The sequence below is a fragment of the Dendrobates tinctorius genome, unplaced genomic scaffold (assembly GCF_039654945.1).
Source record: "Dendrobates tinctorius isolate UK_male_01 unplaced genomic scaffold, ASM3965494v1 ptg000303l, whole genome shotgun sequence".
Lineage (NCBI taxonomy): Eukaryota > Metazoa > Chordata > Amphibia > Anura > Dendrobatidae > Dendrobates > Dendrobates tinctorius.
The window spans coordinates 3,616,686-3,641,443 of NW_027361970.1; the positions used below are offsets into that span (position 1 = coordinate 3,616,686).

The 24,758-nt window shown below is 42.9% G+C and overlaps 1 protein-coding gene across 4 annotated transcripts in view; it reads right to left on the reverse strand.

The window, feature by feature from the left end:
- The window catches only part of ARHGEF12 (Rho guanine nucleotide exchange factor 12), a 242,214-nt gene that overhangs the window by 115,757 nt on the left and 101,699 nt on the right, over nt 1-24,758 (reverse strand). For all 4 annotated transcript variants that reach the window (XM_073560728.1, XM_073560729.1, XM_073560727.1 and 1 more), the window contains 4 exons: nt 16,696-16,738; nt 14,299-14,404; nt 14,072-14,209; nt 12,875-12,907 (listed from right to left, as the gene is read on the reverse strand). In XM_073560728.1, coding sequence (XP_073416829.1) covers nt 12,875-12,907; nt 14,072-14,209; nt 14,299-14,404; nt 16,696-16,738 — 320 coding nt within the window. The remainder of the gene's footprint in view (nt 1-12,874; nt 12,908-14,071; nt 14,210-14,298; nt 14,405-16,695; nt 16,739-24,758) is intronic.

Consider the following 24,758-nt stretch of genomic DNA (forward strand, 5'->3'; position numbering starts at 1 on the left):
TCCAGCGAGTGATGACGTTGGATACGTTTTTTCTCATAAACTTGTATTAGTGACGAATGGCCTCACGTTTCGTCCGTCGTTCACTGGATCCGTCGTAAATTTTGTGTCCGTCGGGCGGAGACCACGGACAAAGTAAAGTTTTTTGTCTCCATCGAAAAGTCGGACAGTGAAGGATCCAGCGACGTCCGTCGTTGGCTATAATGGAAGCCTATGTGCGTAGGATCCGTCGCTGTTCAACAAATGATGGAATTCAGCGACGGATCCCGTTTTTTTAAACTGAGCATGCTCCAATTATTATTACTAGGTAGGGCAGTGGGATGCAGCGAAAAAACGGATCTGTCGCATCATTTTTTCACAATATGCGACGGATAAGTTTTTTTTCCAAAACTGCTGGATTGCGACGGACGCCAAAAACCTAATGTGTGAAAGAGGCCTTATACTGGAGATACCAGGATAGTGGTGTTTAGAAGAGGATGCTCACACTCCTGCCCATCTTATCTGATCTAATACCGGAGATACCAGGATAGGGGGAAGATATTCAGCACACCCATCTGGTAAATATCTAAATAAAATATTCATTTTTAGTTATTTTATTTTTCCTAATAAAAATGAATATTTTTTTTTTTTTAGATATTTACTAGATGGATGTGCTGAATATCTTTCTTTTCCTTCCTCTTCTGGTTAGCTCCGTGCTTAACCAGCAGAATCCATTGAAACACGAAAAGGCCCATGGAAGATATGTAAAAATCGAATTAATTTCTGACAAAACCGCTCTTAGTGATAATATGACTAAAGGCGGCATCGCCAGATTTTTACATGTCTTCCATGGGCCTTTTCGAGTTTTAGTGGATTCCTAATAAAAATGATTTTTTTACAGATAGCTGTGCCGAATTTCTTTTATTTCCTCTTCCATCTGATTTAATACTGGAGATACCAGTGGTGCTTAGGTTAGAGGAGACTAATAACACTGCTGTACACCATGTCATTCTGGTTTAATACTGGAGATACGAGGGTGCTGAGGTAAGAGGAGGCTGCTCACACTGCTGTCCACCCTGTCCATCTGATCTAATACTGGAGATACCAGGGCGCTGAGGTAAGAGGAGGCTGCCCACCCTGTCTTTTTGAGCTAATAATGGAGATATCAGGGGTGCTGAGGTAAGAGGAGGCTGCTCACACTGCTGTCCACCCTGTCCATCTGATCTAATACTGGAGATACCAGGGCGCTGAGGTAAGAGGAGGCTGCCCACCCTGTCTTTTTGAGCTAATAATGGAGATATCAGGGGTGCTGAGGTAAGAGGAGGCTGCTCACACTAATGCCCACCCGATCTAATAATGGAGATACCAGGGGTGATGTATTAAGAGGCTATTCAAACTGCGGTCCACACTATCTGATCTAACAATGAGGATACCAAGGTGCTGAGGAAAGAAGAAGCCAAGTACACTAATCCAACTAAAAGTCCAACAGGTGCCAGTCAAAAATGTTTAAAAAAAAACCACACAACAACACTGCCACGTGTCAAAAGATCTAAGGAGGACTAAAACTAGAGATTCAGAAGCCGCCTATAAGAAAGATGTTTCCAATAGCTTATAGTATGCACAGAAAGATTTAACAAAAAAGGTGATAATTTGGCATTTTATACAGAAAAACATTTTACGGAATTAAAAAAAAAAAAAATCATACCTTTGTAAATATAACAATAATGGACATAATAGTTATCAATAGTTTAAAAAGTCAGAAAAGATGTGTCAAACCTAAAATACTTGTATAAACTGGAGCATCAGAAAAGTTTCTATTTTTACTTTTTCCTTTAAAATTCTTGTATTTCCCAAGAAAGTTCTCCTCCTCCACAAAAAGGAGATGTCACAAGTTTCTCTGATCTAGCAAGGTAGTGGTTTTCCCGTTCAACAGAAAAAGTACCAATTACACTCTGCAACAGCCCAGAACAAGTCATTATTTCCCTTTTCATCTAAAAGATGGGTAGTACGAGGCCAAGTGAACCTGAAAATGGATAAACAGATACACTGGAGCCCTGGCAGACTCTCCTTATAATGCATTTTATTCTTATTCTCTTCCAGACTACAATCTATAGATTTAACAAGAATCTACCACCAGGAGAGACCCATTTTAAATCGTAAAGACTTGGGGTCTACTTGCACGCTCGTATAACTTTGTAGCTTAAATAGGTTGACTATCACCAGACAAACAAGCAAAATGATCATCAAACCATCCTGTGTAAACAAGATTTGTGCTGCCGAGGACAATGGAAGCTTATGTGCACTGAAGGACGTATCACAGATCGCTCGGTGTGCATCATTAAGCGCAGTCTGGTAGGTGGTGTAAAAAACAATTTTAGTCACTGAACAAAAAATGAATTATTGCAGAATATCAAACAAGCAATCAAGGGATCACAAAAAAAAAAAAAGAAAGAAAAATGTTCTTAAAAATATAAACATTTGAATTTTCTCCACCTTCCACCTGTCCTAAGATAAACAGGATAAAAAAAGAAAAAAAGGAAAAAGACATCTGGTATTGCTGCGTCTGTAAAAGTCTGATCTAGCAAAATGTAAAACAAAGTATTTTATAAAAATTCATTAAAAAGCGATCAAAATGGCATCATTAAAAATGCCAGCCGAAAAAGCACAAGACCTTATACTACACTTATACTTCCTGTTCCATACAGAAGACTTTTCAGCAGTCTTATTATCATCACAGACAGGAATGAAAGTTGAGAATTCGATGCAAAGTAGATAGTGGATCCTGTCTATCGCCTTTTCCCAGATCAAAAAATTTTCACAAAATCCTTCAATACAGATCAGCAGGGTCCGAGGCGCTCTATTACGCAGGGTTAGAGGCGCTCTATTACTACTTATGTCCATGTGGCTGCTGAAAAATACAGGAAGTAGGAAACCAATACTAGGTGTCGTGGCCAGTGTGAACACTGCAAGATTTTTTATTTTTTGTTAATTTAGTGGTATGATAAAATCTAAAATAATTTTTTATTTTTTTTTTTTAACTAATTCCATTTCACTTAAAAACTGGATTTCGAGCATAATCTTTTGATAATATTGTTCCTCTTTGCTTGGCCTCCAGCTGACTGCTGTGCACAAAGATCATCAGGACGGTCACAGATTTTGGTAGCACGGTCAATACCATCTATGTGGCAGGCATATCAGTCATTCTTCTCCTCCTCCGGCGCAGACTTCCTATTTACATAAGGTTGGGATACCTTTGCGCTCCACGGCCTTCCTTTCCCAGTGTGATCAGTCCGCTCTGAAAGCTTCCATTAATCCAATCTGTGTGTATCCCATTACAGGATAGTTTCGGAGGCTCGAGGATTTGATAGATGTTTGTTTCGTTAACAGAGTATAGCGTCTGCTGCTTGACGACTTTTAATCAATTCAGGATAATGAGGCTTTTCTCTCCGGAGACAATTGGTGCACGCAAACAGAATTTTTTCTTTTGATATGAACCCAGCCGATCTTAATTAGACACATTGCAATCTATGGATTAAACCCCGAATGTTACTGCAGAATACAAATGCCCTGAAGGTCTGATACAAAATCAGAAGACGTGTGCGTGTCACTGAATGTGACGGTAATTCTCTGACGTGTACCGCGCTTACACCCATGTGTTCTAGAAGGGGTGTTCCAGATCACACAAAGGTACTGGGTAGGTGATCACTCTTAGATCAGTGTGGTCCCCTCCATCCTCTTGGAGCCAGCTGAGGACAGGGGACATAAGTTGCGATCAGGGAGGGTCCCAGTGATGAGATCCACATGGATCTAACAATTCAGGTCTCTGCAGTGGATAGGGGCAGGTAAAACACCCTGCCTACAGGAGCCAGAGATCCATCTCCGGCACTAATACCGAGGACGTCTCATAGATGAAGCATTATATAGCAAGTGTCATACACCTTAAAACCCAATGCTGAGACAAGCTGCCTTAGTGCCCAAGACAAGGGTTTCACAGTGCAAATTACTACTACCCTGGGGTCATGGAACAAAGTATGGCAGTGGGTGAAAGAACATTCATTGACAGAAAACAATGATCACTTAAAAGATGCTTGTTGTTTTCACCCACTTTAAAACTTGTTTTATACGGACCCAGAGCAGGAAATTAAAAAAAACAAAAAAAACTCTGTTCTCAGCTAATGGCCCGATGCAGCGCCTGCGATCAGGGTTCTGTGTCGCCTGCAAGTTTCCGGCCATAAACATTGTCACAAGACAGCGTCCGCCCATTAACAGGAACTGATTGGCTGCAGTCACCCTGGCATAATCAGTGGGCGCAAATAGGCTGCAGTGGTCATGTGACATTGTTCAGTCCAGGATGGCTGCAGCCGATCAGTGGTGATAATGGGCTGCAGTCATCATACGACATTCTTCAGTCCAGGATGGCTGCAGCCGATCAGTGGGTGATAATGGGCTGCAGTTGTCATGTGACATTGTTCAGTCCAGGATGGCTGCAGCCGATCAGTGGGTGATAATGGGCTGCAGTTGTCATGTGACATTGTTCAGTCCAGGATGGCTGTAGCCAGTCAGTGGGTGATAATGGGCTGCAGTTGTCATGTGACATTGTTCAGTCCAGGATGGCTGCAGCCGATCAGTGGGTGATAATGGGCTGCAGTTGTCATGTGACATTGTTCAGTCCAGGATGGCTGTAGCCAATCAGTGGGTGATAATGGGCTGCAGTTGTCATGTGACACTGTTCAGTCCAAGATGGCTGCAGCCAATCAGTGGGTAATAATGGGCTGCAGTCATCATACGACATTGTTCAGTCCAGGATGGCTGCAGCCAATCAGTGGGTAATAATGGGCTGCAGTCATCATACGACATTGTTCAGTCCAGGATGGCAGCAGCCAATCAGTGGGCGCTAATGGGCTTCAATTGTCATGTGACATTGTTCAGTCCAGGATGGCTGTAGCCAATCAGTGGGCGCTAATGGGCTGCAGTTGTAATGTGACATTGTTCAGTCCAGGATGGCTGCAGCCAATCAGTGGGTAATAATGGGCTGCAGTCATCATACGACATTGTTCAGTCCAGGATGGATGCAGCCAATCAGTGGGTGCTAATGGGCTGCAATCGTCATGTGACATTGTTCAGTACAGGATGGCTGCAGCCAATCAGTGGGCGCTAATGGGCTGCAGTTGTCATGTGACATTGTTCAGTTCAGGATGGCAGCAGCCAATCAGTGGGTCATAATGGGCTGCAGTCATCATGCGACATTGGCTGCAGCCATCCTGGACTGAACAATCAGTGGGTGATAATGGGCTGCAGTCATCATGCGACATTGTTCAGTCCAGGATGGCTGCAGCCGATCAGTGGGTGATAATGGGCTGCAGTCATCATGCGACATTGTTCAGTCCAGGATGGTTGCAGCCAATCAGTGGGTGCTAATGGGCTGCATTCGTCATGTGACATTGTTCAGTCCAGGATGGCAGCAGCCAATCAGTGGGTGATAATGGGCTGCAGTCGTCATGTGACATTGGCTGCAGCCATCCTGGACTGAACAATCAGTGGGTGCTAATGGGCTGCAATCGTCATGTGACATTGTTCAGTCCAGGATGGCTGCAGCCAATCAGTGGGCGCTAATGGGCTGCAGTTGTCATGTGACATTGTTCAGTCCAGGATGGCTGCAGTTGTCATGCGACATTGTTCAGTCCAGGATGGCTGCAGCCAATCAGTGGGTGCTAATGGGCTGCAATCGTCATGTGACATTGTTGAGTCCAGGATGGCTACAGTCGTCATTTGACATTGTTCAGTTAATGATGGCTGCAGCCAGTGAGTGCTAATGGGCTGCAGTTGTCATGCGACATTGTTTATACCAGGATGGCTGCAGCCAATCAGTTGGCGCTAATGGGCTGCAGTCGTCATGTTACATTGCTCAGTCCAGGATGGCTGCAGCCAATTAGTGGGTGCTAATGGGCTGCAGTTGTCATGCAACATTGTTTATACCAGGATGGCTGCAGCCAATCAGTGGGCGCTAATGGGCTGCAGTCGTCATGTTACATTGCTCAGTCCAGGATGGCTGCAGCCAATTAGTGGGTGCTAATGGGCTGCAGTTGTCATGCGACATTGTTTATACCAGGATGGCTGCAGCCAATCAGTGGGCGCTAATGGGCTGCAGTCGTCATGTTACATTGCTCAGTCCAGGATGGCTGCAGCCAATTAGTGGGTGCTAATGGGCTGCAGTTGTCATGCAACATTGTTTATACCAGGATGTCTGCAGCCGCCGATTATTTATAACAGTAGAGGCGAAAACACAATCCTGTGCCAGGAGCAGTGCTGGTTCGGGAGGCAAGTTAACGTTTTATCATTTCATACTGAATCCCCTCCACGGCACCAGAAGTTCTAAGGTAGGAAAACTCCTCTACATCTTAGAACTCAGAATTCTGCCATTCCTGTTATCCCTCCTGGACTGCTGGCTGTGTAACTATAATCTGACTGTTCATAACACCCAGATGTCAATTTATTCATTTATGTTTCCAAGAGGGGTAATAGAGGAATGGCATCATGATTTATAAAAATGATTGGATGATGTCAGTGTGTATTGCCCCAGCTCAAGTGATGAGGAACAGAAGAAGAACTCGGATTTCTAAGCCGAGCTCCATGGCTGGATCCTAGGAAACGCAGGCGTTTACTCACATGGTGCCGTCAGGAGGCTGATGGCCTACTTGTCACCTCCACCCTTGTACCAATAATAAGAAGAGATAACCAGCATTTCCCTCCACACAGGTGCGGTTCTCCGAGCAGAGCCAGCTGGCTACTGAAGTACCTGGATTACATTCTGCTGGCTTCTGCCGCCTCTGTCCTGCTCCATCCTCCACTTCTTAAATAATACACCTTATCAGCTGGAATATTAAAAGGGACAGGTGGTCCGCACACCTCCAGAATAGCCCTGACCTACGATTCCACAGGGCCAATAAAAGTGTCTTGTGGTGTCTGTGCAGGTGGTCCGCACACCTCCAGATCAGCCCTGACCCATGATTCCACAGGGCCAATAAAGGTGTCCTGTGGCATCAGTGCCATTGTCATAAGATCTTCAATGTCACTCATGGGCAGTGGTCTTATATTGTGTATATGTACACAATACCACCCATTTACCCCCTCAGTCACCTGATTTCCTCTACACCATGGCAAAGTGGAGCTTTACATACATTAAACTGGGATAACATTAGACAGACTTTAAACTGGGACCACTTGGGTGTAGTAATAGCACTGTATTGTGAGTGAATACTACAGAGAATATTTAGGCAATTTCTTTTCACAAAACTTCATTACCCAGCTTGCTTCCAAATAATCCTTACACTTCTCTATGACTAATGAGAACAGTGATCACCAAAAAATCAAGTACAACCTAAATAATGCCAAGATTTATCACAACTGTGCACATTCTAGTGGCAGCTGCTGTACCAGCCTTCTGTGGCCCCCAAAGATGTGAGCGTGCTCCATAGTCATAGCCCCATCCAGACACTATGCTATGTCCTGCCCATGTGGTTCCTTCTGCATCCATTTAAAAAAAATCCATGTCACTAGGACAATAGAGGTCAGATTTAGCCTATTTTTTTTTTTTTTTGCTGCTCCCTTAAATATTCCAAATGTATTTATTTTTTTAAATACACCATATGGTTCCAGAGATCTGCTTCTTTTTATTTAGCACAATATTTTATGGTCTTTACTAAAGGGGTGTTGCTCAGAGGGTAATAATGAAGTGCAGCCAAAAGACACGCCCCAGAGGATCCTGCGAGCCATGCCCCCTCGGAGGGGTCATAAAAATTAGAACTAAATAAAAAGCGCCGTGTCTATGAAACTGTACGGCACATTTTAAAAAAAATGCTGGCCACTTTGACCTGGTGACAGGTGATCTTTATTGCCACTGAACAGAAAATAGATACATGTAGTAAATGCCCTGAAGAGACAAAATAGAAAGGGCCCTCCTCCCTCTACCAACAAGCTGGCAGCAGGACTTATTCTAGGCTTGATCTCTCCATGAGGAGTTTTTTGCCCATTTAACTGGTGTTTCTCCTGACAATCACAAATTACCAGTTTCCATCCTTCAGTCAGGATATTCTTTTGCGCTTTCCATTTGGTCTCTTCAGGGCATTTACTACATGGTTCTATTTAATCTGTACTCTTTATTTTCTCTGTTCAGGGCATTCACCTTTACATCTTTCTTCTTGTTCAGTTGCTTGCCTTATAGGTGCATGCTTTTTACTGCCCATAAGGCCTGTTTCACACTTCCGTTTTTTCAAATCCGTCAAAATCCGTTGTTTTCCGTAAAAAAATGGATCCGCCATTTTTTGCAGGATCCGTTTTTTTTGTCCCATAGACTTCCATTATGGTTACCGCGGATCCGTCAAAAAAACGGATCCGTTTTTTTAAAAACGGATCCGTTTGCATCCGTTTCCGTCAAAAAAACGGAAACGGATCCGTTTGGCGGACACAAAAACGGAAGTGTGAAACAGGCCTAAGACAAAAAGTTCATTTGTAACTTATACACAGATCCTTTAGATTTGTGTCTTTTGTATTTTTATCAATGCTATATGTGTATAGAGGGGGTTTCATTTTCACCCACTAACTGCTACTACTGGAATTCTCTTGAGTGCATACTTGATTTTGATCTGGTCATTTTTTCCTATAGTGGGTCATGCTCACTGGATGGCATTTACTTAATTCACGACTGCATGTACATTTGAATTTTGGTACTGTTATTTTTCTTTATATAGTGGCTTGTGCTCACCAGGTGGCACTCATTTCATTTAATTCAGGATCTATCATACTGTAGCATCAGGTGCTAATTTATGTCTATATTTTATTATTATCTGCACTTATAGCTAGCACCTTGGAAGAGGTTAGCTTTCAGCCCCCTACATGGACCTATGGTGGTTTCACTGGCCTTTTTTAATTGTTTTTATACACTTTTTTTTGTCTTGGTACTGTGTCTTTTGCATCAATAAAATTTGTCATTTTTGTAGCATTTGTTTAGTCATTAATGTATGGGTGATCGTGACCGTTGTGTACACTGCTTTTCTCCATCTCATTACTTGGATAAAGGCTGTGACCCATAAACAGCAATGGCACTTTGGAGCCAAGTGTGAACATGTCTCAGTGGTTAGCACTGCAGCGTTGGGGTCCTGGATTAAAATCCCACCAAGGACAACATCTGCAGGAGTTTTTATACTCTCCCCGTGTTTGCGTGGGTTTCTTCCGGGTTCTCCGGTGTCCTTCCATATTCTAAAGACATACTGATAGGTAATCTAGATTGTGAGCCCCAATGGGGACAGTGATGAAGTCTGTAAAGTGCTGTGGAATGGCGCTATACAAGTGAGTAAAATAAATAAAATAAACATGGTCAGTAGTGAGATAAGTTTGCATACCAGAAAAAGAAACCCCCTTACCAACACCAAGTCAGAATACAAAATGCACTTAGCAGGATGCAGCAGACCCCAATGATAATGCACAAAATGAGGCTTGCATTGGACGTCAGTCACACATACGTATGATGCACAGTGTCTGGCTTACAGCCTATTGATGACACCCATAATATTATGTCAGGCGGGCTGTCCAGCACTATATGAGTGCACCACACAAGGACAGATGCCCCAGTACAACCAACACTCAAGGACTTGGAAAAAAAACATGCAATAAAAAAATATTGAAGACTAATGTATATGATAAATACATTACATGATGCATTGGTCAATATTTTTGCCAAAATACACAAACTTGCAATCCACGTCAAGGGTCCTCAGACTAAAATAAAAAAAAAAACAGTTCACTAAAGCGTGAGGACCCTTGACGTGGGTTGTGAGCTTGTGCAATTTAGCCTATATATGTGGATTATTGCTTTTATTATTGCATCTGAATTATTGCTATTTTATATAAAAAGGATTAGTATTTCTGCATCCAAAATCCTCTTCTGCTGAGGACAATGTGTTATGTAGCTATGTAACCTCCCCAGTGCGGCTCTGCACTCATATGTATCCTTACTTTGAACCATTTTTACTACCAGCAAGTCGCTTTCTATTATGCTGGGTGCAGTTGCCAAAGAAAAAGTCTGACTTGGTCACTATCACGTGGCAGAACTCGGCGTTATTTCACATCACAATATGTAAGCAAAAACTAAAAAATGGGAAGTCACAAACATGTCTAAAGTAGACCTAGCTCACACGGAAGCAACACTGGACGCCATGCTTAAAAGGAATGTCAGCAGAAAATTACTACTCTAACCCCTTCACCCCCATATGAGGCCTTATCTTTTTCTGTGCGGAAGTTCTACTCTTGAATGAAACTTGCCATTTTCCAAGACCTGCAATGTTTCAATTTTTCGTGATCTCGGGTTGGGTGAGGGCTTATTTTTTGTGTCCTGAGCTGACGTTTTTAAGGATACTATTTTGCTGTAGATACAATGTTTTGATAGTCTGTTATTGCATTTTATTGCAAAGTTGTGGCGACCCAAAAAAACGGAATTCTGGCGATTGTTTTTTTGTTACGCCGTTTACCAATTGGATTAATTTATTTTATATTTTGATTGATCTCACTTTATCAAAGCAGCATTACCAAATAAAAAAAAATAATTCATTTTTTTTTGTACTGTATTTCATAGGAGTTATCACCAGACCCCCGGCTGTCATGACGCAATGACGTCACAGGAGCACCGATGGGAGAGTGGAACGCCGCGCACCCCTGCTGGCGTGTGTTAAATGCAGCTGTCAGATTTGGATAGTGGTATTTAACAGGTGAATAGCCATGAGTGGAGTGGAGCTCCACCTATAGCTATAAAAGGCACAGCTTGGCTAATTAAATCTGCCATCATCTCCAGGGAAAGATGCAGGCTCGCACTTCATCAAAAGTCAGGGACACAACTTTTGACGTACATGTACATTAAAAGTTGTGAAGGGGTTTAAACAGAACTTTCAACAGTTTCATTTCAATCACAGATAGTATAAACATGAAAGCCATAAATGCAGCATATAACACAGGATCTACCATTTACAATCACTGATGGTCAGAGCTTACGACATCCCCCTTCCTTCACATTGTCCTTTGCACTGATAACAGCATGCTCATTAAATACTTCAAACAATTCAATAAGGTCTGGGTCAGTATATTGCTGCCAATGTCCATGTACCCAACAGGAAGTATTAGTCTAATATTAGGCCTACTGATCAGTGTGACAACAATGCAAGATTTATTTTTCTTAAATATAGATTGGTTATTTTTAGCTGCCGTGTAGCTTTATACGAGCCACATGACTACAGCGGATTGCCCTTCCCGCCACTGCAAGTGTGCACGTTATGCTTATACAAGCAAATGCTACGTATGAATCATTGTATAATTAGCTATACCGGGGGAAGGGGGTAAGCTTTTTTTCTGCTGGGGTCATTTCTATATGTATACCATGATTCGCGGACCGTAAAAAATCAAATTTTAAATTTATTCTTCTTTATTTGGTCAAACAATTACCTCCCCCCTAATGTGATGACTGGAGCCGCTTTGCTGAGACATGTGATGTTAGGTGGTATTGATGATGTTTGGTCTGGAGTCAACTCTTAAAAATTCATCACAAAGAACTCACAGCAGTAAGCTCTGAACACAGGTAACGCTGGGGACAGATACGCATCATAGGAGGGGCTGGGTGCACACATACGCATCATTGGAGGGGCTGCGGGCATACATACCAATCACAGGAGGGGCTGGGGGCATACATACCCATCACAGGAGGGACTGGGGGCATACATACCCATCACAGGAGGGGCTGGGGGCATACATACCCATCACAGGAGAGGCTGGGGGTACACATACCCATAACAGGAGGGGCTGGGAGTACACATACCCATCACAGGAGGGGCTGGGAGTACACATACCCATCACAGGAGGGGCTGGGAGTACACATACCCATCACAGGAGGGCTGGGGGTACACATACCCATCACAGGAGGGGCTGGGGGCATACCTACTCATCAAAGGAGGGGCTGGGGGCATACCTACCCATCAAAGGAGGGGCTGGGGGCATACCTACCCATCAAAGGAGGGGCTGGGGGCATACCTACCCATCAAAGGAGGGGCTGGGGGCACACATCTGCATCACAGGAGGGGCTGGGGGCACACATACCCATCACAGGAGGGGCTGGGGGGATACATACCCATCAAAGCAGGGGCTGGAGGCATACATCTGCATCACAGGAGGGGCTTGGGGCACACATACCCATCACAGGAGGGGCTTGGGGCACACATACCCATCACAGGAGGGGCTTGGGGCACACATACCCATCACAGGAGGGGCTTGGGGCACACATACCCATCAAAGGAGGGGCTGGGGGCACACATAAGCATCACAGGAGGAGCTGAGGGCATATATTTGTGCATAACAGGACTGGCTGCGGACATATAGACAACATAGGATGGGCAGGAGGCATATAGACATCACAGGACAGCCTGGGGCTGCCAATGCGGTTGTCGTTGGTTGGACTGAAGTATGGAGTGCAGAGCACGCTGACTCCAAGATATGTCAGTGTCTTCAGTGGATGTGCCACAGCGTTTGGTACTGAATGTTGCGTGCATGCGCTCAGTCTCGGGAGAAATTAAAGGGCCCACAGCCAACAAAACAATCTGTCCTGGGGCCACAGAAAAGGACATAATGGGCTGCAACCGGACCACGAGCCAGAGCTTCCCCATCACGGAGCTATATTCTCCATCCCAGGCTCATGATGAAATCTACGTAACTATTGGAGGAGACAATTAGGGAAGACCAAACTTTACTAGGACAACTAGGTAAAAGTTCTGGATAGGGATTCCTTTTCTGGGCTGATCGCTCCAGGACTAAGTTTAAAATACCATTTTCCCATTTACTAATAAAAAACCACTAAGAAACTTACCATTTCTCATCTTCAGGAGGCTGTGATGAGAGTCTGTACAGTAAAACAGAAAAAAAAAATGTTTTCGTGAAGTCAATATAATGCCACTAAAAGTATATACATAATAATGTAAAAATACTAACACAACAACATACAGAAGATATAGCTTAAAAAGACACCAAGTTAGGCGAGCTGTCGTGATGAGAAACTGACTATACACAGGTTGTTCTACAATCACAACTTATGACAAGGGTCTGATCACGGAGGTTGGGGTGGGGGGGGGGGTCTCACCACTACGATCCCCAACGATAAACACAGGGTCCCGCGTCCCTCATTTGAATACAGCTTAGGTGCCATATGCACACAGCCACTGCATTTATAACATTGAGCAGCAGAGCGCTTGTATACATGGCCAAGGGGAAACACGTTGCACATATTTATAGAACTTTACTTGCCCGAAAATAAACAGTTTGTCCACTATACCTTATTATTGATGGCCTATCCCAATGACAGGCATTCAATATCTGATCAGTGGGGTGTGACCCCTGATCAGCTGATACTGGTGCTGCCCAGAAGTCCCCCAGTGCTGCCGGATCACAGCAGCTCTGTCAAAACTATAGTGGCCCTGGTCAGATGCTGCAGATCCAAAGACACAATATGTCATGACTGGCTATTGGCAGCGGCTTGATCATAAGATATTGGCATCACATGAAGTCCTTTTTATGTTTTGGCCTTTAAAAGGATACCAAGGTGAAGACTTTAGGTGAAATAATCGAAGAGCAGGGCATTTTCCATTTGGGACAAGAATGAAAAGTTTTAGGAGGGATAGGGTGAGGGTCTGACCGTGGAGAATCTCACAATTACCAGAATAAATGAGGCACTAGGAGCCATGTCTGCTTCAATTCTTTGCACATCTCCAAATCCAACCATAATGGCACAGAAGTGATGCCCTATCATGGTCGTGTGAAGGCCCAGTGTTTGAATCCCCAGTAATCGGAAAGTGATAACACACACTGAAGCGATATTCCTTACTAAGGAGGGCCAATGACGTGGTGGTCTATAGCAACAAGTGATGTTCTGGGTGATTCTATGGCAGCACTATTATTTCTGGTGATTCTGCAGCTTGAAGTTGATCTGGGGGACCCCAGAGGTTTTCATGTGACATAACAGACTATGGCATTGTTATCCGTGTATTAATGTCAGAACAACTTTACTTACAAAACCTCCTCAATCTTCTGTAAGATTGGCTCTGCACATATTCTCTCTTTTTCAAGTGTGCTGCGTTCTCGTGCCCGCTCTGCATCCAGTTTGGCCAACTCACTTTCTGCCAAAGTCAATCCCATGTTACGTTTTTGCCTGGAGGATAAAAGGTCAGGATGGTTCAGTATGTGTTTATGCAGACTTTTCTCATCTGTAGCCAATAACCCATATATGATGTTATTTACCTGAAGTCCTCTAAGAGTTTCTGAACTTCAGGACACATCTTGTCATGCATTGTGTGCACATATTGCCGTAGTAAGTCTTCCGGTATTAATTCTGGCCTTCTTTTCTCTGTATTCAATTAATAAAAATAAATGGTCATCCAAAGCTACATTACGCTGTATATGTGCTCCTAAAAAAGCAGTTTTTAAGATTTTATGGCAGGACAACCTCTTAAAATGGACCACAAAAAGACTGTAAAACCCTTAGGGAAAGTCAAAACCTCCGACCTCCTAGCCTGACTGACCTCTTTGCAATATCGCTACTCCCTGCTGCTGTGTTCTCACCCTGCTCGGTATAACATACGATACACTTCATTGATCCCGAGGGAAAGTATGGTAAAAAACATCCAGCTGTTAGTCAGGCTGGGAGGAGATTCAATGTACTTGATGACAGATTCGATTTAAGTTCTTATGAAAGAAAGGTTAGAGAACCTGTTACCAAGTGAAAAGTGCTCAGTTTTTACTATCAGTTTATTTATGCTGTTCTCCTGAGTATTAGTTATTTTTTTTTTTTACATGTGCCTTATGGTTCCAGAGAAATGGGCCATTTTATTTGGTGCCAAGTTTTATGGTCTTTAACAAGGAATCAGTGCTCACAAGGTAATAATGCAAAACAGCATAAAGACAAGCCTTTAATCAGATCATAAAAATCAGAACAAAGTTAATCGGTCCATATCTCTTGAACTGTTTAGAGCAGGTGTAGATAGTTAATATTCCTGAGGTAGCCACATGAAAGACCGTGACTGTTGTACAGAAAGAATCATTAGACTGAAATTGATTCTATTCAATATTAGTATTAAAATAAAAAACAATCGTTATCACTTAATATTGACCATAATTATGGTATGCCAAAATCCCCCTACTGCATTATGAGTCTGCACACTGCCCTCCCATATGCAGTATGTGTCCCCCATAGCCTCCGATATACAGCATATGCGCCCCCGTATCCTCCGATATATAGCATGTGCGCCCCCCCGTAGCCTCCTTTATACAGCATGTGCGCCCCCGTATCCTGATATACAGCATGTGCACCCCCACCTTAGCCTCCAATATACAGCATGTGCACCCCCACCTTAGCCTCCAATATACAGCATGTGCACCCCCACCTTAGCCTCCAATATACAGCATGTGCACCCCCACCTTAGCCTCCAATATACAGCATGTGCACCCCCACCTTAGCCTCCAATATACAGCATGTGCACCCCCACCTTAGCCTCCAATATACAGCATGTGCCCCCACCTTAGCCTCCAATATACAGCATGTGCCCCCACCGTAGCCTCCAATATACAGCTTGTGCCCCCACCGTAGCCACCAATATACAGCAGGTGCCACCACCGTAGCCTCCAATATACAGCAGGTGCCACCACCGTAGCCTCCAATATACAGCAGGTGCCACCACCGTAGCCTCCAATATACAGCAGGTGCCACCACCGTAGCCTCCGATCCGATATACAGCCGGTGCCCCACCTTCCTCCTGTTCCCCCGGCGCTCTGCCACTGCTCTCTCCCATGCATGCATTGACTCTCCGCAGTGCACAGTTGACTTTAAGAAATGACTTCACCGTGACTGCTGGCTCACATGCTGGTTGGTGGAAGAATGAGCATCGTACTCAACCAATGTATTCACCGCTGCCTGCATCCTGTGGATGCGAAGAGCGGTGACAGCGAGTGGAGGATGGACGGCATGGTGCAGCCAGAAGGCAACTGTTTCAGCAATTTGGCCGTCTCAGTCCGCAGACCAGAGGGAACAGAGGCCGTATGTGGCCCGCACTTTGCCCAGGTGTGGTATGGAGGGTTAAAAAAAAAAAAAATGCAATACTCAGGGGTTCAGCAGGAATAAAATAAATGCAAAGCTGGAGACTTGTGACCTTACTACAAGTCCACTTTAAATGAGCAATGGTTATCACAGATGCTTCTGTAACAACCTGTAGTGATGGAATAACAGAGCTAAGGTCTTCAAAGAAGCCTAACTTTCCCAAAACCCACCCAGGTAGTGGGAAATCTGACTTCCAATAATTATGTAAACGAAGAAAGTTATTTCTGATTGTAGATGTTATTCTATCTCAAACTGTTAATAAATTCTCTATATTATAAGCGTGATGCCACCTTTTCCACCTCCATCACCCAGAGTAGAAAGCCACTGCAAAAATTATCTCCATTTCTTAGGGTTCAGCATAGTCTTGTACTACAGAGTTGTACATTCAGTTTAGCAGACTCTTTTTATGTATTTTTTTTAACCAAACCCCACCTCAGTAGCGGTCCACTGCAGTAACAGCTGATCTGCAGGGTACTGAAGAGGAATTGCAGCAGAAAGTAAAGTGGCAAAGCTTCCATTACACGAGACATATCTCCCCAGCTTACCTAGTTCAAGGGCAAGGTCTTCTGGAACAGATACTCGAAGATGCTGTAAAAAAAAGCATTAATAGCGTCACTACCTGCCATATACTTACAACCAGGGCTGTGGAGTCGGAATAAAATGGACCGACTCCTAAAATATATAATAAATTGGGTACAGTAGTTCAATGCAGAATGTGCTGAATATTTTTTCATAGGAATTTGGGAAAGTTATGAAATGTCCTATAAATGGCTGTTGTATTCCTGATCTAAGGCTGCATTCACACAAGAACAGGTTCTTCAAACTGTGCTTCAAACATAAGTACAATTACACTGATGAATGAGAGTAATGAACAACAGCTAGAAGAAAACTTAGGATTCAGTATGTTTGAGCTTCAAGACCACAGTGCTGTTCATGTAACTGAGGAACAAACAGATATTACAACAGAAGAACAGCAAAATTATACTTTAGAAATAGATGATCTTGTTGAAGCTGCTTCAAGACACGTCATATTCATCACATGCGCTGTGTTGTGCACACGCTGCAGCTGGCAATAAGAGATAGTCTGCAAGAGGGACATGCTGGAAATCTGACTGGAAAAGTGAGGAAATTGGTTATTGCCGCCAGAACCCCTAAAATTGATTCCATCTTGAAGAGACGTGCTGGGAAAGGGGCAATTGTCGATCAAACCACTCGGTGGGGCAGCACTTATTTAATGATTGAGCGATTGCTTGAACTACAACCGTTTCTTATAGATATGATAAACCCTCAGGTAACCCTAAATGAAGGTCAATGGACACAGGTGGCTGAATTGAAGGAATTGCTTAATCACCCATTTACCGTGACTAAAAAATTACAAGCTGAGGATTTAACGCCTGGAATTTTCATAAGGGAGTGGAAGAACTTGCTATTTTGCCTGTCCCAAAGAGGAGGTTTAATCGCAGATGGCATTTCTGCTTCAATGAAACGGAGACACAGCTATTGGAAAATAAAATTTTTCTGCCAGCTGTTTAGGTCATCGTATACTGCTTGATGATCAACAGCTTACTAAAAGAAAAGAAGCTCTGACTGAGGAAGCAGTTAGGATGAGTGGCCTACAGGAGGACTGCCAGGCGCAAGAGGCCTTGAGTCCTGACAGTGTTACTGCTGCCATATCTTCATCCTCATCAGATGAGGAGTTTGACTTTGACAAGTATTTGGATGATATGGAGCAGGCAAAGCGTTGCCGCAAGGAAAAAGATTTCACTCCGTCTCCTATAGCAAGAAGATTGACCATATTACAGCAAAATGTTTCACTTGCTCTCAAAGAAAAAGAAAAATTCAACCGTTCATCAAAACTGACTGTGCATGAGGCAATTCCTTTATACCCGGAAATTGTTAGAGATGTTGCCCATGTGGTTACACTTTGCCTCCAACCCAAGTTAGTGTAGAGAGGTTGTTCTCTGACCTTAAAATTATTAGGTCAGATTTGAGGTCATCTATGAAGGAGGATCTGATGGAGGCAATTCTATTTCTTAGAACAAATTCATAGACTGCACAAATGTTATTTAGTTACTTATGTTTTTGTTGAAAACTGTTTTTTCCACTTACATAGTGTTATATATATATATATATATATATATATATATACACACACACACACACACATATATACATATATATACACACACATATACATATATATACACACACATATATACTGTATATATATATATATATATATATATATATATACACACACACACACACACAAACTATATATAAATATATATATGTAATCAATATTATATAGTGTATTACATATTTACAATTTATTAGTTGTGTGTTCTAAAGTTGTATTCCAATAAATATATATTATGTTCTATCTAAATGTCTTGATTATTGTATCATAAAAATGATTAAATGTCTGATGTCCACATTGTACTACAATAAATTTTTCACTTAAATATAAGCAATATATGTTGGAGTCGTGGAGTCGGTGTAAGGGTAATTGAGGAGTCGGAGTCGCAGGTTTGGCTTACTGACTCCATAGCCCTGCTTACAACTACCACAATACTGTTCATTGTGAAAAAGACCAGACTGACACAAAACTCAGCTTTGTTCTACAACATCATCTTCTGCAGACATCGAGACTAAGGACTAATGTAAAGGAGAACTATGCGTATGACTGAGATATTACACTATTCAAGGCCTTTCTGAAGTCCCTATGATCCAATTTAGTAGATCAGTGGGGGTAGGTATAACAAGCACTTACAGCAAGAGTATAAAGAGTTAAATACGGGTACAATACGTCCATATGATTAGGGTCTACAGCCCCACATTAGACTAATGTCAGCCCCATTCACCTAAATCTGGGTTCAGTCAACACAGATGTATGAGGGCACCAGCCGAATGTTCATAAAGGAAGATGTCAATTCAGCACAGCTGCATTTTGTAATGCTGAGTAATTCAGACTAAGAAATATGCTGCTGGAAGAGATGTCTCTCGGTGGCTTTGACAGGAGTGATTAGCAGAGCAAACTCACATGTTTATGGGAAAGATAGCCCAGATATCTTTTGGCCAAACAATTGGCCAAAGCATTGTGGGGCTGACAGATATGTAATGTATAGTTGGGCTTAAGTCATTAGCCAGATACACAATATCTGGTTTAATGCAAAAGTAGTGATACACTTGTACCCAGGTTTTGAAGGAACTGATCAGCAAGGTTGTCCCAAACATCTTGAAGAACTAACCACAGATCTTCTGAGAGTGTCGGCTTGTAAAATCCGTCTGTCTCTTCATATAATCCCAGAGACTCTATAGCGTTGAGATAAGGGATCTGCAGGAGCTATATCATCACTTCAAGGACTCCTTGTTCTTGACATGGACAATGGATGTTACTGAAATTGCCTGTATGTTTGGAGTCGTTGTCTGGCTGCAGAATAGATTAGGAGCCAAACAGACGCCTCCCTGATGGTATTACATGATGGCTAGGTATCTGCCTGTATTTCTCCCCTTAGTGGACACCAAGATATGTGCAATGTTGAGGACTGTAGATGCAGTGGCCAGCAAAAAAAAAGCTTGAATCAGCAAATGAAAGACACATCATGTTTACTTAAAAATTGGAAGATGTTCAGTAGTGCCATTATCTAACTTGCAGCAGACAGTGGGTCCCAGCTACACCCACCTACTGTTTAGCAAACACTATGGAGGATGTGGTCTTCATGGAGGAATTGGACATGGAAACAAGGCTCAACCAAGCAAGAACACATCGCAATTGGGGTGCAGAAAATGTCAGCAGGTGCTCTGGACTGATGAGTCAAAATGTGAAATATCTGGTTGTAAGATAAGGCTGCTTGTCGACGAAATTGGACAGGAGTACAATACCGAGTGTCTACTGGAAAAGTGAAGCATGGAGGAGGTGGATTGCAAGTTTGGGGTTGCTTTTCAGTAACAGAAGTTGGTATTTTGATCAGGATGAATGGTGTTGGACAATACAAGTAACCACTTACCAACACAAACAGGAAAGCGGCTGTCTCCAAATTTATTCTGCAGCAGGACAATGACCACAAACAAATAGCGAATGTCTATCTCTTGTTTAACCCCTTCACCCCCAAGGGTGGTTTGCACGTTCATGACCGGGCCAATTTTTACAATTCTGACCACTGTACCTTTATGAGGTCATAACTCTGGAACGCTTCTATGGATTCCGGTGATTCTGACATTGTTTTCTCGTGACATATTGTACTTCATGTTAGTGGTAAAATTTCATTCAAATAACTTGCGTTTATTTGTGAAAAAAACGGAAATTTGGCAAAAATTTTGAAAATTTCGCAATTTTCCAACTTTGAATTTTTATGCCCTTAAATCACAGAGATACGGCACACAAAAAACTTGATAACTAACATTTCCCACATGTTTACTTTATATCAGCACAATTTTGGAACCAAAATTTTTTTTTGTTAGGAAGTTATAAGGGTTAAAAGTTGACCAGCGATTTCTCATTTTTACAACACCATTTTATTTTTAGGACCACATCACATTTGAAGCCACTTTGAGGGGTCTATGATAGAAAATACCCAAAAGTGACACCATTCTAAAAACTGCACCCCTTAAGGTGCTCAAAACCACATTCAAGAAGTTTATTAACCCTTTAGGTGCGTCACAGGAATTTTTTTGAATATTTAAAAAAAAATGAACATCTAACTTTTTTTCACAAAAAAAATACTTCAGGTTCAATTTTTTTTATTTTACCAAGGGTAACAGGAGAAATTGGACTGCAAAAGTTATTGTGCAATTTGTCCTGAGTACGCTGATACCTGATTTGTGGGGGGGGAACGACTGTTTCGGCGCATGGCAGAGCTCAGAATGGAAGGAGCGCCGTTTGACTTTTTCAATGCAAAATTGGCTGGAATTCAGATCGGACGCCATGTCACGTTTGGAGAGTCCCTGATGTACCTAAACAGTGGAAACCCCCTACAAGTGACCCCATTTTGGAAACTAGACCCCCCAAGGAACTTATCTAGATATGTGGTGAGAACTTTGAACCCACAAGGGCTTTACAGAAGTTTATAACGTACAGCAGTACAATTAAAAAATCATATTTTTTCCACAAAAATGTTCTTTTCACCCTCAATTCTTATTTTTCCAAGGGTAACAGCACCCTAAAAGTTATTGTGCAATTTGTCCTGAGTACGCTGATACCCCACATGTGGGGGTAAACCACTATTTGGGCGCATGGCAGAGCTCGGAAGGGAAGCAGCGCCATTTGACGTTTTTGGCTGGAATTGAGATCGGACACCATGTCGCGATTGGAAAACCCCTGATGTACCTAAACAGTGGAAACCCCCCACAAATGACACCATTTTGGAAACTAGACCCCCCAAGGAACTTATCTAGATGTGTGGTGAGCACTTTGAACCCCCCAGTGCTTCACAGAAGTTTATAACGCCCGGGCGTGAAAATAAAAAATTCAAATTTTTTCCACAAACATGATGAAACATGATCATGTCACCAACATGATGCAGTCACCATTTTTTTTATTTTCCCAAGGGTAATAGGAGAAATTGGACCCCAAAAGTTGTTGTCCAATTTGTCCTGAGTATGCTGATACCCCATATGTGGGAGAAAACTACTGTATGGGAACACGTCGGGGATCGGAAGGGAAGCAGTGACGTTTTGGAATGCAGACATTGATGGAATGGTCTGCGGGTGTCATGTTGACTTTGGAGAGCCCCTAATGTGCCTAAACAGTGGAAACTCCCCACAAATGACCCCATTTTGAAAACTAGACCCCCTAAGGAACTTATCTAGATGTGAGGCGAGCACTTTGAACCCCCATGGGCTTCACAGAAGTTTATAATGCCAGGGCATGAAAATAAAAAAATCGTATTTTTTCCACAAACATGATCAATTAGTCCCCAATTTTTTTATTTTCCCAAGGGTAACAGGAGAAATTGAACCCCAAAAGTTGTTGTCCAACTTGTCCTGAGTACGCTGACACCCCATATGTGGGAGAAAACTACTGTATGGACACACGTCAGGGCTCGGAAGGGAAGTAGTGACGTTTTGGAATGCAGACTTTGATGGAATGGTCTGCGGGTGTCATGTTGCCTTTGGAGAGCCCCTAATGTACCTAAACAGTGGAAACACCCACAAATGACCCCATTTTGGAAACGAGAACCCCTAAGGAACTTATCTAGATGTGTGGTGAGCACTTTGAACCCCCAAGGGCTTCACAGAAGTTTATAATGCCAGGGCATGAAAATAAAAAAATCGTATTTTTTCCACAAACATGATCAATTAGTCCCCAATTTTTTCATTTTCCCAAGGGTAACAGGAGAAATTGGACCGCAAAAGTTGTTGTCCAATTTGTCCTGAGAATGCTGACACCCCATATGTGGGAGAAAACTACTGTATGGACACACGTCGGGGCTCGGAAGGGAAGCAGTGCCATTTTGGAATGCAGACTTTGATGGAATGGTCTGCGGGTGTCATGTGCGTTTGGAGAGCCCCTGATGTACCTAAACTATTGAAACTCCCAACAAGTGACCCCATTTTGGACACTAGACCCCCCCACGGAACTTATCTAGATGTGTGGTGAGCACTTTGAACCCCCAAGTGCTTCACAGAAGTTTATAACGCTCGGACGTGAAAATAAAAAAATCATTTTTTTCCACAAAAATGATATTTTTGTCCCCAATTTTTTATTTTCCTAAGGGTAACAGGAGAAATTGGACCCCAAAAATTGTTCTGCAATTTGTCCTGAGTAGGCTGATACCCTACATGTGGGGGTAAAACACTGTTTGGGCGCATGGCAGAGCTTGGAAGGGAAGGAGCACCATATGACTTTTTCAACTCAGAATTGGCTGGAATTGAGATCAGACGCAATGTTGCATTTGGAGAGCCCCTGATGTGCCCAAACAGTGGAAACCCCCAATTCTAACTCCAACCCGAACCCCAACACACCCCTAACCCTAATCTCAGCCCTAACCCAAGCCCTAACCCTAGCCCTAACCCTAACCCTAACCCTAGCCCTAACCCTAATGGAAAAATGGAAATAAATACATTTTTTAATATTATTTTTCCCTAACTAAGGGGGTGATAACGGGGGGTTTGATCTACTATTTATGGCGGTTTTTATTTTTGGCAGCTGTCGCACGCTAAAAGATGCTTTTTATTGTAAAAATAGTTTTTGCATCACCACATATTGAGAGCTATAATTTTTCCGTATTTTGACCCACCGAGTCATGTGAGGACTTATTTTTTGCGGGACGAGTTGACGTTTTTATTGGTGCCATTTTCGGGCACGTGACATTTTTTGATTGCTTTTTATTCCGATTTTTGTGATGCAGAATGAACAAAAACCAGCGTTTCATGAATTTCTTTTGGGGGAGTGCGTTTACACCGTTCCGCGTACGGTAAAATTGATAAAGCGGTTTTATTCTTCGGGTCAGTACGGTTACAGCGATACCTCATTTAGGTCTTTTTTTATGTTTTGTCGGTTTTATGCAATGAAAACTATTTTATATAAAAAATAATTATTTTTGCATCGCTTTATTCTGCGAGCTATAACTTTTTTATTTTTTCGCTGATTATGCTGTGTGGCAGCTCGTTTTTTGTGGGACAAGATGACGTTTTCAGCGGTACCATGGATATTTATATGCGTCTTTTTGATCGCGCGTTATTACACTTTTTGTTTGGCGGTATGATAAATCATTTTTTGCTTCGTTTTTTATTTTTATTTTTTAAGGGGTTCGCTAAAGGGGTTAACTAATGGGACAGTTTTATAGGGCGGGTCGTTACGGAAGCGGCGATACCTAATATGTGTACTTTTATTGTTTTGGTTTTTTTTTATTTTCAAAAAATGAATTTATTGGGGAATATTTATTTTTTTTTTTACTAATTTATTTGGCGATTTTTTAAAAATTATTTTTACACTTTTTTTTTTACTTTATTACATAGTCCCAGGTGGGACATCACTGTCCTGTGACAGATCGCTGATCTGTCACATCACAGATCACTGTGACAGATCAGCAATCTGTCACAGGCAGTGCACAAGGCTTCCTCATGCCTGCGCTTTGCAGGCACTGAGGAAGCCAGCTTCCTCCAGGCCCCCGAAGGCCCCCGTCGCCATCTTGGATCCGGGGGCCTGGAGGAAAGGAGTCCCCCGCAGCAGCGCTGCACATTGCGCTGCCGTGGGGGCTCAGGGAAGCACGGAGGGAGCCCCCTCCCTGCCGATGCTTCCCTTTAACTCCCGGTACACCGCGAGTACCGGGTAGTACGTCGGTGTGCAAGGGGCTAAACGTGTCGGGGGCGGTCCGTGACCGCCCCTGACACATAGTGCCGGGTGTCAGCTGTGATAATCAGCTGACACCCGGCCGCGATCAGCGGCGCTCACCACGTGGGCGCCGCTGATCGCGCTAGACGTACTATCCCGTCCATGGGCATAGGGGCCCGGGTCCCATGGACGGGATAGTACGTCTGATGTCAGGAAGGGGTTAAAGAACAAGGAGTCCTGGAAGTGATGATATGGCTCCATGGATCCTTGATCACACCACCATCCAGTCTGTCTAGGATTATGTGAAGAAAAAGGGATTTGCACAAGCGA